General features: G+C 34.8%; 1 protein-coding gene across 1 annotated transcript in view; it reads right to left on the bottom strand.

Annotated features, from left to right (window-relative positions):
* Nucleotides 1-16,627, bottom strand: part of LOC134527626 (ABC transporter G family member 20-like) — a 140,416-nt gene that overhangs the window by 85,808 nt on the left and 37,981 nt on the right. Inside the window, exon 2 of the mRNA XM_063360472.1 lies at nucleotides 6,096-6,240. Within this exon, the coding sequence (XP_063216542.1) occupies nucleotides 6,096-6,202 (107 nt within the window). The 5' untranslated portion in view covers nucleotides 6,203-6,240. The remainder of the gene's footprint in view (nucleotides 1-6,095; nucleotides 6,241-16,627) is intronic.

The raw sequence follows: 16,627 nt of genomic DNA, 5'->3' as shown, positions 1-16,627 counted from the left end.
GGATGATATCAAGACAACTTTTTATCAAAATGTTAACATAGTTGTGTCGTAATAAAAAATATTTAACATAAAAAAATTACGTAATAGGATAATAATGAAAATCGAGAAATTTGAAAATTTTACATGTTGCATTACGTTCATAAAAATTAATATTTCAGAGCGTACGATCTAAGTCATGGTTTCGTTTAAGTAATGCTATTAATAGCGGTATAAATACAACATATTTTTACAATAAAAACCCCAATATAAAGTGTCAAAAAATCCGCAATTATACAAATGAAAACTTACTCGAAAAACTGAGAAACAGATTTGTGATATGTAAGCGATTAATCAGTGCTTACAATAAGAAGTTTATATTAAATGCATTTGCAGGCAACACATTCTTTGTTCTACTGTTCATTTTTGATGTTCTTCATTAAGAGATTCTGTTAAGAGAAGAAAAACAAAGAAATTTCACTTCTATGCGGTCCATCGTTTGCCATATTAAAAAGGAACACAGTCTGTCGCCCAAGGAACTTACTTGCTATCATGTCGGAATTTTTATATGTAGGCTACGATAAGTATAATAGTAATGCCTAAAAGATAACAGTACTACAAATAATATTGTTTTAAAAATTTAGTGTACAGTCGTACTACAATATAACTATGGCCAATACCATAAAAACTAGTCCACGTACCAAAGTTTTCGTACAGTATATACGCTGTCATGCTCTTTACTTTGTTACCGAATTTGTGATAAACTTGAATATTTGTTAGTGTGTTATGATTATGTTAATAATTCCTTGATAATAAAATTTAATATTTACACGTTCTTTTATTGAGTTACCCCTATATTATTATGTATGTGTAAAAACGTGAAAAAATTTCACAAATAAATTGTGCAAAGCTTGTGTTCACAGTTAGATATTGACTGCTTCCAACGTTATTATTTTAGGTTTAAGTAAATATAGCTGCTAAATACAAATTTTTAGTGATTTTTATATATGGTATATTATACTGAAGTGTCTCCTGTCATTATTTCTTCGGCTCGAATTTAATCCTATTTCATGCATGCAAACATATGAACACATGCTGCTTATCATCATTCTGTGGGTTCCCCAATCCCTTACCAGATGTCAAAAATTTTGCTTTGAATCTCGAGAGTTAGGTTTCGAGAATAGTTCCAACACGGCTTCCTAGATGGCACTACAATCACTGAGCGTTTGTAATAAAAAAATAACGGTTTTACAGCAGTCAGATACTTATAACATAAGACTTAAACATTTTAGGCTGAACAACTTTAGGCTGAACGACGTTAGGCTGAGTGACTTTAGGCTGAGCGACTTTATGCTGAATGATTTTAGGCTCTACGACTTTAGGCTGAATGACTTTAGGCTGTACGACTTTAGGCTGAGTGACTTTAGGCTGAACGATTTTAGGCTGAATGACTTTAGGCTGAATGACTTTAGGCTGTACGACTTTAGGCTGAGTGATTTTAGGCTTAATGACTTTAGGCTGTGTGACTTTAGGCTGAATAGTGTTTCAGAGAGGGTATTAGGCTGAACGATTTTAGGCTAAGTGGTGGCAGTCCAAATTTATGATACTTACTCACCGATGATGTGCAGGAAGATGGCTTACCCAACACCAAGATCTAGTCAAAATATTATCTTTACGATACGGACTAAAAGTCACAATGCTAGGAGGTACAGGTTAGCAAAAATAAATAAAATTATATAGACTACAGCGTTACGCGATACATAGGATTACTCTACAGAAAAATAAGAGTAAAGTAAGATTAGGGCAATATTATTTATACGTTCTTTAAATTATTTATACAATAGGCAATCTTGATTTAGTAAAAATTTTTGGACGTAGGCCATTGCATGGAATAAATTCATTGTCATGGAATAAATCCAATATTGCAAAAATAACGGTTAAGTTTTATCGTTGGTCCATCATCTAGGGATCTAGCGTTTCTTATTTTGCATTCTTGAATTTTTTACATGACAAACAGTGCAAAAATGAAATGGCGTAAGGCCAAGGAATTGTATTAAATGTTATTTGCCTCAAATTTTCAAGTCTGAAAAGCAGTACACAGTACCAAGGGCACCTATTTACCAAATGTCATTTACAAAACACATCTTGTTTGTTTAGAAACATTGTTTGGTAGAACAACAGCGGCAGAAGGCTACGTATAACCATGGATCTTCTTTTGAGAACTGTCAGACTAGAGACATGGCACTGACTATATGATGATAGGCAGAGAGAAAGAGTAAGTTATCGACGGGCAAGGCATCTCTTGGAGGAGAAAATAAATATTCATTTACTTCGAGCCAGATTACCGAACATCTTAGTTTATGAATCTCTGTTTTTTCCTTGTTTTGAAATAAAAATAAAATAAAACTTAGGTTGGATACGTAACATAAATAAAATTTTCGCAAAATTTCTTTATTGAATTTTTTCAGGAGGGTTTGTTTTAGCACGTATAGTTGATCCACGTTATTTAAGTAGACAATCTCTAACTATTCATATTTAATGTGTGACTATAAACTGAAGTGATGTGTCAAAAAACCAAACGAGAGTTTGTAAAAAACTTTTTTAAATCAGTGTTTCGTAACTTCTAGCACATTAATAGTATATTCCGAGACACGTTCTTGACATTCAACCACGAAATCTTATGTTGGTAAAATAAAAACTTCATTGCAAAAGGAAATAAGATAGGTTTCCTTAAAAGTGTCTTGAATTTCAATGGGTTAGTTAAGTGTACACAAACGTGTACTTGAAGAAATTAATATTTTCTTTTTAAAATTACTCATGAACACTATTGCAGGATTTAATAATAGGGCGCCAGAGGTATTCAACAGGTAACAACAAAATAATAGTATAAATAATTATTTTTATTGCATTAACCATAGCATGAAAAACCTCGAGTCATGGAATTAACAAACAAACAAATATTAAATCCAGTCTATGGGATGTCGTAGATAACCTGACTCTTAAACAAAATAAAATAAAAGTATTAAAGTTCCTGAAAGTGTTCACAAATTAAAAAGTTTTGGGGTTTGCTCCGGCTTGCTCGAGCATGAAATTCCTAACTTCTGGACCTCTGAACTTGTGTGTGAGTAAATTGTGGATTTTTAAATATTTTTGCCGATAATTACCGAAAGTCAATATTCACTTAATTTGATAATAATTCAAAGTTTATACTTATACTGTTCAACTACGTCGACGGTAAAATTTACGTTAACGTCCCAATATAAAGACGATGCAGACCATACCTTAACTCTGGACGATTAAGATCGTTCAGAAAATACGTCGTCACTCACGTAAATTGAATGCAATATCTTTGCATTCAATATCAGGGCGTCGCTGATTATTGCCCTGTATGCAGACGTATTTTTCACAATAATAACGACGAAATTAGCCTCGCCACGTATAAATATTCCCCGAGGGAATACACTTCAACACGCACTAGATGGCGTCATTTTCCACTCTTTTCTATTCTCTCTTGCCTAAATTAAATTGTTACTTGAAATTGCCCAATCACGGCCGCGACACGTTTGCGTCCTTTTTACCTTAGCCAATAAAATGTCATTATTACACAAGCATAAGCTCGTTGAAGCTTTTCCAAACGCCGCGCGATTATTTATATCAGCAGTTGTCATGACGACGCAGCACGAGCTGCGCGCGCCGCCATGCGAGAAACAAAACAAAACACTGCCGAAAGTCCGGGAAGCGGTATTAACCTCGAACGTAAAACAATAACAAACAGTTTCAGTTAGTCTGATAATACCGTAGTATTACATAAGTAACATAAATAATACGTGATGTGATTTTTATAGGTGTTAAAATTAATGCAAAAATATTTGTTCTTCCACGTACTAATTAATCAATTTTAGTGACGGTATGATTAGGCTCGTCTATGTGATCGTTACTAAAAGGAATGGTTATTTTATTTACGTGAGAATACTTAAAACACTTAAAAATCGTGAAATATTTGAAATATCGTATCATTTTATTTTGTTCCAACCCAAAGTTTCGTGATCGAGTGTCGAACGAATTTTATTTTTATTCTATTGCATCGACTAATTTTATTTGCTGAAGCTCAGGTGTGCCCTTTTGTCTGCCAATTAATCATACAAAATTTTACAATGAACATAAATATTTTAAAGCAAAACATATAATTAAGCTTACTTAAATAATAACAATGATTAATAATAAAAAACACATTTCAATGACTACAGTACAATACGAACTAAATAAAATCACTAAAAACTTAAGAAAATGCGTTTGTATAGGAAAAGACTAACTTTGAAAAAAAAAAAACTTAAAAAAATACCTAATATATATAAACTTAACTTTAATAAAACAATCTGATTTTTAATACATAATTTAATCAAAAAATTAACAAATTCATAAATTTCCTTAATATGCTTATATATTGCCTAAATATTTCATGCGCATTCATGCACATGTCACACATCACTAATAATACAAATAAACCGGAGCACAGAAGTTAAGCTAACATCTGAATGAGGTTCACTAACAATAGAGGAAGCGAACTTCGGGTCTCCGATTTCGATGTCCCTTAGCGAGAGTAAAGTACTGCCCAATAGCAGTCTACACTGCAAACTCTCAGTTGTTCTCGAAAAATAGCCAATTGAAAGAGGAGGCACAAACTTATAAGGTACACCTGTAACTTTGCTCTGAAAATCGCTAAGGCAGCGAGGGGACAGCGGTTAGTGTGTGTGCCTATAACGTTAGCAGCTCGGGTGCGATTCCGGTATGGATATTTAATTTTTAATTTTTTAACCAATTTTAATCGATAACGTGAAAATTCATGTTTATTTAATGAAAATAACATTTTTGTATTTTTTTACGTCAAACGATTAACTGCTAAGGTAAATGTGATTGATATAAAACAAGCAAAACGCTGTTACTAAATGCACAACATAATTTAGTTTTCAAACACATACCAAATTGTGACAATATTTACAGATCACTGTCACTGTCATTTTCCATAGATTTAGTTCACACTTGCGGGTGACATATATCCTAAAAAAACGTAAAACATATGTTCTGTTCTCACCACACGCATTGTATAAATGCCTCAGTGTTGCATGTTGCATGAACATATATTTTTTTTAACAAAAACAATTGGAAGCAGATTTTGGTAAATTGTGGAATTTGACTCGTGGTTCTATCAGTTTACAGCATACGAAGCGTATTTCGACATTTAAGTAAACTATAGAGCGCTTAATTGATGACGTACTAATGAATGTATATTAATGTCAACTTCGCGCGATTCTATTTGCCGATGTTCTCGTAATAGAGTAAAGGCATTCATTGATACACTGAGAACTTTAAGAAACTTCCTTTTTAAATAATGTACAAGAAAAAAATGCACTGCGTCATCTTTCATACTGATGGTCTATATTGTGGTACAGTGCTTTACGTAACTGCTGGGCCATGTTACCTTAGCGATTACGAGCGAAACGTTACGGGTAAATTAAAATGTGCCACGTTTTTTGATCGGCTATTTCTCGAGAATAATTTAGAGTTGTGTTTTATCCTTTACAGGGCAGAATGATGTTCCGAAGTATAGTATGTCCATAAAATAATGTCCCGGTTATAAAATTTAATAGTTTCAACTGTAAGCGTTGTAGACTGTTGGTTGAAGGTCACTAATAAAGTGTAACTCAAAACATTTTTAGATAAGCACATGCAAGATCACTGCTTTGTTGTTTTCTCGCTTTCAGCGCGAAAGAATGGCTCTTTCCCCAATTAGCAGAGGGTGGACAGGCAACAGGATGGAGCCCCTCCCCAGTGGAATCTCTTTGTATGCGAGTGGTTGAAAGTGGAAGTCCCTGACCGTTGGATTGGTCGTAAAGGTCGAGGCAACAGAGTTCTTTTTGCCTGGCCTCCACGCTCACTTGTCATAACGCCAAGCGATTTTTTTTCTATTTGGGGCTTTATAAATGTTCGTGTCTACGTTCCGTCGCTACCAAATGAGTTGCCACTATTGAGACACTATAATGTACCACTGTACTTTACCCTCGCCAAGCGACCCGAGGCTCCGCCCCCCCCCCCCTCGCTAGCACATGGCCGCTACTCACATGGTGCCCTGCAGCACGCTCATGTCCAGGCCCTGCAGCACCCGCGTGCGGCCGTACTGCAGGCGCGCGCCGCGCACGCGCACCGCGCATCTCTCGCCGGCGGCCATCTTGTCGTTCTCGCGCTCGGCCGGTCGCAGCCTCGCACCTGCGCACCAACAAGCCAGCTCCTAGGGGTGGCAGAACTTCCCAGCACGTCGACACATCGGTCTTTCGATGCATCGTTTGAGCTATACCGATATTTTCGACATATCGCTCTGTTTTACTTAATACACAAACTTTTAACCATGCTTTACTTTCTATAAAAAACATTATTTAAGTACATGTTGTATTGAGTTATTGATACATCTAAGCTAATGTAAAGTATACAGAGCTAATAATACGTCCACGTCACCGGCCACTGCCCTCGCCCAAATGGCAACCTGTCACTGCATTGCAATGCTTCAATTTACCAACCTTTGAAAGCAGGGGCGCAACAACTTTATTTCCAAAGGGGGGGGGGAATATACCTATTTATAAAGAATCATCGATCCCCCCTATTGAAGCGGGGGGTACGGGAGTCCTCCCCCGGGAAAATTTGTATTTCAAGTTGGAAAATGGTGCTATTTAAGCAGTTTTATTATCTAAAAATTGATTACACAGCAATTTCTTTGCCCCCGTTTGCCCCCACTTCAAGGTTTCAGAAGGGGGGGGGGGGGCAAAATACCCTTGCTCCCCTGTTGTTGCGCCCCTGTTTGAAAGCCTCTAATGTGCACTCCAATATTTCCCTTCTGACATTGTTCTGCCAGGGAGTTTCTAAAGGAAAGTTAAGGAGGAGCAGTATTAAAACCAATTCTAAAGGTAAACTTCCACAGCCTAGTAAAGAACTCTGTATGTGGGTGTTGCCTTTTCTTTTAAATTAGAAAACATGTTTAATTACTATGGTGAAATAAGTCTTGGAATAATTCTTGAAGTGGGGAAGAATGACCTCACACAATATAGGGGCCTATAGCGTTCTGTGTTGGTCCGTGCTGTAACAACACCGACTCAATAGAAGGCCTGAGCACTGGTGACAGTTGAAGGCGTGACGTCTAGCACATTAGGGTGACCAAACACCCCTAGCCCGACCTTCAGCCCTGCTACCTGAACGGGCGAGACAGTCATCTTGTCCTTCACCAGACGCGTTGTTATTTCTGTTGCAGTCGGCAGTTTGTATTTTAGTGTTTAGCCCTTAGCCTTAGGGCCGAATGCACAGACCATACTATTACTAAATTTGAGTATTAAGTTGTACTAAATTGCAATTTCGGTATGCACAGGTTGTGAAGTATTAGTGGTGCTTATTTTTTAAGTGTTTTCGTGCAGCGAATATTTAGTCGCCGGTTGACCTTACTAAATTGCTATTTAGTGCTACTTTTCGCATCATGGAAGCTGTACGACGCATTGTGGGTGACGAGTTTGTGGAATTTATGCGATATGCTAGGGATGATCCCTACAATCCGCCGCCTAGAAAATATCTTCGAGATGGGGATAATCCGTTGGAATTTTTTAGTGATGAGGAGTTTATGAAACGTTTTCGTTTTACTAAAGAAACTGTAATTGGTACCATCGTTCCGCTTGTTGCGGCTGATAAAGGAGATAAACGTGGTTTGCCGGTGCCAGCAATTGTTAAAGTTACCACTGCATTACGCTTTTATGGCAGTAACAGTTTTCAGGTATGTGAGAATAAAATTTAAAGTGTGAATAAAGTTTGACGATACCTATGTTGGTTGTAGTTGTAAACAACTGTTAGATATAAAATTTATTTACTGTCTGTTTTCTTCGTAACGCTGTCATGAACATCCCTTTATTATATTTATTTATAGTCCGTTAACCTGTGTCCTGTGTTTGTTATTTTTCAGATTGTTTGTAGTGACCTTATTCACTTTAATCAAGCAACAGTAAGCAGGATTATCAAGGTTAGAGTTGCTTTAAGTTTGGGTTCTGTAAATCATCAGTAGTTTTGTGCCCTTTATTTGACATATTAATTTTAATAAAAAAAACGGAAGCAGGTCATTTTTGAGGGGGGAAAATGGTACAGGTTCCGTATTACTATTGTGTATCCAGATATACTTTTGATCCTGATGGCATGATCCTGTACACCTGATCCTGTGTACATGATGCTTATTTTGTTATGCAGGGGGAAGGCGCGTAGCGCCGATGCGTTTTGCGCTACAGTGTGAAACCTGAATTACCTACGTATAAGTTAACTTACGTCAGGTTTCGCGCATCAGGTGTACAAGATCATGCCATCAGGATCATATCATCAGGATCACATGGTTAACTTGGATAAGCAATACAGAACTTTTACCTCCACAAAGTTAAATTTCAAAAATACCATTTCTGTACTTACCCTGAAAACAGCGTCCATAAATACGTAATAGTTTATGAGAAATAACACGTCAAAACTTAAGTTTACAATACTTGTATTTTGCTGCTGCCATAGCCGCCTTTAACGTATATTACAGTACCTGTGCATTGTTGCTGCCACCGCAATTATTTTACTAGCATCGATTTGTTTGTTTTAGAGAACTTCAGTCAATGGATGTAATTGTTTTATTATCAGAGTTATTTAATACGTTATGTGTTACTTTAAAAAATTTGGGTTATGGTTACATTATCAACATAAACAATGCTTGAAAATACTCTGGACAGTTAGTTGGGGAGAATAAGTAGCGACATTATAAATTAAAATACTGTGGAATTATGTTATGTAATGTTAGTGATGTTGAAAATACTTAAAAAATATTGCGGACAGTTTGTTGGATTGGTATATAGCTATATTAAAATTACAGTGTAATCATGTGAACAGTTGATTAGATCAGAGTAGCTACCTCTTAAATTGGTTATTCCTTATCAGTCGTATGAAATATTTTATAGTATTTTTAATGAAGCTATATCAAAATGACTATCCACAATTTTTGGAAGTACCTACTGTATTTTGCTAATCTTGCCTAATCAACCATTTACTATATTGGGATGAAGTTCTTCAAAACAAACACAAACCAACACTGGTAAACAATTAATGTCTGTGACAGCGTTAATGCACATGATTTAAATGTGAGCTATAAACTGAAATTTCTCAGTAACAGTAGGAATTAAGAAATGCTGTATTCAGGGTAAAATCAGGAATGTTTTTTGTTTTGGAAGATGGTATTTATGACATTTTCTTTTTACTTTATGGAAAAGCAGCATTGTGTTACATTTACCTCCAAAATTCTTTGTTATGAGCAAAATCTTTCAATATTCATCAGGACCAAGTTATAAACTTGGATAAATGATAAGAGCCTAATTACAGAGTTTTTAATATCTGCAGTTGCCAAATTGTCTGTCTGATAACAGTTTGGTATTAAGTTTTCTGGAAAAATTGTAGGTGGATGTTTGTTTACATGCAAAGGTAACTGGTAAATTAGTGGTCAACACAACTGACAATGCATGGTGCTGCCCTTACGATGTTTGCAATGACTGCAATAAATAGAAAGTTATAAATAGAGCAGTTTAAATCATTTAAATTATGAAGCATTTACCTACACTTAGAAGTTTGGAGTGAGTTAGTAATTTATATTTGAATTAAATGTGAAACATTTGTACAGGTAACCTCAAATGAGCTGGCAGGACATTTGCTGCAGTATGCACACTTCCCAGGAGCAGAAGGTATTCGCAGTAACCAGAGGAAGTTCTACGATTTGGGTGAATTTCCTGGAGTAACTGGTTGCACTGACTGCACACACATATGCATTAGTAATCCTGGTGGCCAGTTTGCAGAGTTGTACCGTAACAGGAAACAGTACATGTCTTTGAATGTTCAGGTTTGTGTTGGTACTTATTTTTGTGTCATGAAAATAATTCATTGGTGTGTTGATATATATATATATATATATATATATATATATATATATATATATATATATATATATATATATACTCACACACACACACACTATCTAAATTAAGAATTAATTTTTAATATTCTACTTCTGTATTAACAACGTAAAACAAATTTTAAATAAAATTAAACAGTTATCATTGATTCTTTAGTATTTTATTTTTTCTAACGGAAAAACATTATCTAAAAGTGACACTCATACTAGATGAAAAATTACTAAATGGAAGTGTTTGGATGATTTAACAAATGTATGCACATCAGGTTGTTGCAGGTCCGAACCTTGAGATCATGGACATTGTAACACGATGGCCTGGTAGTACCCATGATGCCCGGATATTTAGTAACAGTAGGGTAATGGTTAGGTTTGAAAATCAAGGACTACCAGGAATACTTCTAGGATATAATGGGTATCCACAGTTGACATTCCTGTACACCCCAGTACTGGTTCCAACAACAGCAGCGGATATTCGTTACAATGTTGCTCACAGAAGGACGAGAAACGTTGTGGAACGATTATTTGGCGTGTGGAAGAGACGGTTCGCATGCCTTGGACAAAAGCTGCGAACAAAACTGGCAACTTCAAACAAGGCGATTCTTGCATGTGCTGTGCTGCACAACATTGCGGTTCAGCATGAAGAGCCATTGCCACCTCCAGTTGATGAGCTTCGTGTCTTACCTGTAGTTCCCGTTGCAAATTTGCATCCACGCAACAACAGAGGAGCTGCAATGAGGGCAATGTTCATTGAACGTCATTTCACCTGAATAGGTTAGTTTTTGTGGTTTTCTGTGAATGTATATAACAGTTTCAAATTATCATTGTATAATTAATAACAGTTTGACTGGTTGATTCAGAACTTTTTTTCTTTTCTAGGTGCAGTCCAGAACATGGAATGCAATAGGCCTCTTGGGGAATCTCGCCATGTATAAAAAAATAGGAGATAACGCATTGAGCACTATACCTCCAGAGGGCTTCCTCTAAGGTGATGTGGAAACTGGTGCAATAAGTCAACATGTAAGTAAATGGGTAAGTTTTGTGCAATGTTTATATAATCATGTTTGTTACTTTTACACACATAAAAATATAGATTTTTAAAGTGGCAGTCAGCAGTCTATTTTATTAAATTTACTTTTTATTGTTAAATTAAGGATGTTATAGAATTGTAGCATTTTATAAAGTAGGATTGAGGCTTGTGCGAATCAGAGAAATAGTGGTATAAAAATAGTTGATGCATAGAATTTTTTCATTTGTTATTGTCCATTATGTTCAAGCCTTGGCAGAACACACCCACATTTAAGAAGCTTCATTTCTCAAGCTTAATTATTGCCAGTTTTAAATATAAAATCTATCAAACCTAATTTTAGAGAATTGCTGACATTTATAAATCATTAATAAGCTTAATGGCAAAAAGTTGCACAGTAGATACCACAACATAAAATTATAACTGGAATGAATAAAGGCTTCAAGATTTTAATACAAAAGTCTGTGTTTCTTTTCTTTCCCCCCCCCCCCCTCCCTCCTCTTTCCTTCTGCCAAGTAGGTGTGATGTGTGGGGTAGGGTGTTATGTTAAGACAAGCTATAGATGGAACACTGCTACAAGGTCCATAGGGACAAGAGGAACACAGAGAAAGGGTAATATCTATATGATCACTATGGTAAGAGTGTATGACAGTATAACTTCCCGGTTTCCAGTCCTTTAGTAGAAAGTTAAACATTTTTAGTGTCCTTGAAACCTTATTTCCAAAATAATGAAGAAAAAGTGAACGTAGTGAATATCATGGTTTGAAAAAAAACTGAATATTATCAACCCTGCTTTCAGCACCATTTACTGCTTTAGAAGGCAAACAGAAAATGCAATGTGAGGGAGGGAGACTGAGACAGAGAGATTGGTGGACAAAACAAAGGCATAATAGCTGTGTTTTTGTGAATAATGTTAAATTCAGTTCCATTATCGTGTAATGTTTAAGTATGCTCTTTATGCGATTAAAAATTAGCCAAGCTTTAAGGTGTTATGATTGTTTAGTTGTACATTTGGCCGTTTACATTACAGATTCATTGCAATTTTGAGACTACACTATATAATAGCTCTTAGCTGGGGAATCTGAATTACGTAGCAAGATAACAAACCTATTGCCAGGTTGGGTTTCATCAGAACATCACATTGGACCAGTGCAAAACTAACCAGTGTTGGTAATACCTAAACAAATGGATAAAGGAAGATGAAATATTTTTTTTTTAGCTTGACGTATTTTTTATTCTTAAAATTGTATGCATGTTTTAATTATTTTAACATTTCTAACTGCACAACCTTGTGAATAGTTATTTACTGTAATAAACAAATATCATATAATTTAAAACTGTTTGGAATGTATAGGCTATGATAACTCAAGTGAAAAGTTGGTTTTAATAATACGTGAAATCTGTGCTAGACTATTTATATATTTGTAAAAATGTATATTCTTATTCCCTTTTAAGACCTTCTACTTATGTTGTTATGTACATGTTTTTTTTACCCCAGCTGCCACTATGTACAAAATTTATGATTTTGTTTTAAAAAGTGCTCTCTACTCAACCCCTTCTCCTAAGAGATATTTATGTAACTTACTTATACCTCTATATTATATTTTTAGACACAAATAAACCTTTTATAGCAGTTTGTGAAAATTCTTCTGGTTCTTCACCTTGGTTAAACTAAACCAAATAAAGTTTTGTGTCATGAAGACTGAACTAGTAATTCTGGAGACTATCATCTTCGTGCATCTTCTTAGTCAGCTATATTAATGTATAATTTTGTTAAAATGGTAATTTATATTTCCTACCTAACCTAAACAGTCTTTTCTCATATGTTATAACTGTATTTCTCAGAATCAGCTAGTCTAAAGAGTTCTCAAACTACTTTAAGATGTGAAAAAAAAATACAGCTAATAGATTCAGTAATTTTTAAAAGTAGTAAACTTAGGGAACAACAACAAATTGGTATTCTTTGTCCCAACAGATACAGTAAAGTATTTTAAAACAACTGTTCGAAATAGTTAAGCCAGTATTTGTTTTATAAATATCTCAATGTTAGAGAATATATTCATTGAATTGATACAGAGAAACTCTTAATACAATTTTAAGAATTTTATTTCAATATTTTCAGATCACTAGTAAAACTATTGTTAAGAACATGTTACAACACAAAATTCAATGATTTTTACCTAAACATAGTCAATCATCTAAAAATCACCATTTGTTAACATTTTCTGATTCTTTGCTTAACATCTGAAAAATTACTCATAACATTATTAAAGAAGTATCCACCATCTCTTAAAAGTTTATATTTTCAGTCACATAACCAAACATAATCTTAACAGAAAAATATAGTTTGCCAGTAGTTTCCCTTTTTTTAATAAGCATTTAGGTAGGTTTATGTTTTAAAACGAGACTATAAAGGTAGGCTACAGTAAGGTTAGCTAATTAAAAATGGTGTTATGAACTAAATACAACATACTTCAAAATAAAATGTATTATTTGTAGGTAATTAAGTCAGCCATAAAAAACGTTTTCCTTAATAATTTGAATGGTTGCTTAGGATCTACTGATAGAATCTCTATGAAAACTGTCTGGGAGCACGATGCATTACATGACAACAACGTGGATAACCCAAAAAACTCAATGCTTATTATTTGAACACAGTAAATTAAATATAAACAAAAATACCCGTTCCCTATTGGCCGAGTTCGTGACGTCAGACTTGACGTCATTAAAATCAGGCCATATTCGATTAAACTCGACTATCTTCGTGATTTAGTAAGCCTCAACACTATACTTGTTTAAGCCTAGCGAGGCTATTACTAAATTATTCTTAACATACGAAATTTAGTGTCGTTCGAATCCTTCACTAAATGCAGTACAAGTTACTACTAAATTTCTAGTGGAATCTGTGCATTCGGGCCTATGAGTTGTTTAAAGTCATACGTACTGTCCGTGGGTGGGTTTCTAATGTTTAAAAATAAATTTTTATATGAGTTAAAAATGTTTTGTGTTAAAGATTTGCAATAATGTGAATTACTTCAATGTATAACCATTAAAATATTGTTCTTAATAATTTAGTTAAAATACTCCAAATACATGTACTTACAGTTTTATACAGTTTAGATTCAGATTAACACATCTAAAAAGTTCCGGTTTAGTAGACGAGACTGAGAGAAATATATCTCTAAAATGATTTTTTTTTTGCAGTAACTAACACTTACGGATCATTCTACATTGTTCTGACAGTAAACGTTGTGCCATTTAGAACGCAAATAAAGTACCGTGTTTGTCAGCTTTTATTTACCAACATACGGTTTATATATATTAAAAAACCTTGAATCACTAAGAGGAAATGTTAAATTATTGTAGACGATTCAAGATATTAAATGTTTGCAATAGCATAAAAGTTTTTGATGAAGTATATAGGCTACTTTATGGGTAACTGAGAAGTATTATTTATGTCAATTAAAATTCTTATGACAGTAAACAAGTTTCAACCAAAATAGAAGTAGTTCAATGAAGATATTGAAAATTTTAACGTGAAATTTCATTAAAATTACTTAAAAGATATCATACATACAGTATCACAAAGGTAGGAAAGTAATAATTTAAACATTATTAAGTGAAGATGGCTAAAATATAGTTTAGTCTTATTTGATGAATGTGAGGGAATTCTTTGTGGGTCAACAACTAAAAGCATAAACAAAAATATTATTGTCAAGCCAAGGACTACAGTGAAACCACGAGCTTTCGTTGCTTCAACTGACGTAACAACCATTCCGTCAAGGGTGCCAGCAAATCTTCATATCGTTATGTGTAGGTCCTTTGTCATACGTGACAGTGAATACTATAATTGTAGAGTGGAAATGCTAATAGAGCTAAGTGCCCAAAACTGAAAATGTTGTTCTTTCATGGCTATGTAAACTAACTACCAAGGACAGTGCCCAGCTAAATGAACTAAGTGCCTATCATACTCCTAGGGCGCGGTTACACGGGACCCTGAACTACTTCAGGTGAACATGTTTAAGTAAACACGTTTACAAACGCGAAAGTGTGCGGTTACACGGTAGTTGCTGAAAAGTGTGTTTAGCTCTAAAACCGATTGTCTACTGTCAACGAATGACTGTGTTGTTGATCTCTATTTTTTAATTGCATCCAGAAAACGCGGGATTTTCTCACTTGTTTATACAGCAGTATCAGCAGAAATGAAATGTGTTTACATATTGCTCAATATTTTTTTACAAATCGGGAATTCAAACATGCACAGTAAAATTTTTAAACTTATTTTTTATTATTTTTTGAGCGAGAGTACCTATCTCAGTTTTAAGAAAATTAAGGTCAGGATAAATTAAAAAATATATGTAATTATCTGTTGGTTTTTTTTTGTTGCATTCGGTAAAATATTACTCGAACTTGTGCCAGAAACACTTTCCATCTAGAATTTCTGCAAAAGACTGTTTATATTCTAACCAGCGAATCAGAGGCTAATGTAGAAGATATGTCGATCTGAACTACTTAGCCAACCTGTTTAAGTTAAATGAGAAATGGCCTCGAACGAAACATGTTCAGACTGTGTGTAACCGCACTCAACAGCTGAACATGTTCACCTGAAGTAGTTCAGACTCCCGTGTAACCGCGCCCCTAGTAGTTGCAGTTGACAGCCATAGATGGCATGGATGGTATGTCAAGCCCAGTGGTACAGCTAAATGTGCTAAGTGCCTTTTTGTACCATTACACAAGGTGATGCAGCCATTTGTGCAGTGAGAGTTTGTTGATGTGTATGTTAAAATGGAGGCGGAAGAAGAAAACAATGTAGATGTTAGTGTGTTTGCTGCAATAGAACAAGAACCAGGGGCGTGGAAAGCAAAGCAACATGCTGCACGTATACGTGGAATGTCTTACGTTACAAAAAATAAGAAGGAAATACCAGCAAAGAGTCCACCTGGCAATGTTGTAAGTAATGTTCTAAGCACTATTTTCGTACAATGTTTGTGGCATCTTGTGTTACTATTGTGTACTGTTTGTGTGTTTTTATGAAGATATACAAAACAACTTTACAATATGGGTGCTATATTAAAAAAAATTAGCTTAAAGTCTTATGCTTTATCTTCATTATAATATTGCATTGTCACACGATTTACATATGTATGCAAAATTTCAACTCAATCAGAAACCGGGAAGTGGATCAAATTTAATTTGCAAGATTTGATTACAGACAACGGGACAGGTGAAGCTAAATAAAAGCTTGTAAAAAGCGGGGGGAGTTAACCCCTCTTGCGCATGGCACTAACAAGAGTATTACTTAACATTATTCAGTTTTATATTGGTGATGTCACAGCTAAAGCAAAAATGTTATGTTTCTGTTGCAGGTTATATTATGTGAATAATATCGAAGCTTATACTGTTGCTTTAATTTTCAGGTGATGTGTAAATGCCGTTATGAATGCAAACAACTGGTGGATATGAAAACCAGGTTGTTTGAAGGCTACCATGCATTAAACATGAACGAACAAGGCAACTACTTAATGGGATTAATAGATATACTGCCAGTACAAAGACGCCGGCATGGTAAGTACAACTATGCATGTGAGAGTCGAAGACAAACAGTGAGTTTCACT

This window comes from Bacillus rossius, chromosome 1 (genome assembly GCF_032445375.1).
Source record: "Bacillus rossius redtenbacheri isolate Brsri chromosome 1, Brsri_v3, whole genome shotgun sequence".
Lineage (NCBI taxonomy): Eukaryota > Metazoa > Arthropoda > Insecta > Phasmatodea > Bacillidae > Bacillus > Bacillus rossius.
The sequence above is the reverse complement of the archived record's forward strand: the minus strand, read 5'-3'. Positions and strand labels throughout refer to the sequence as shown.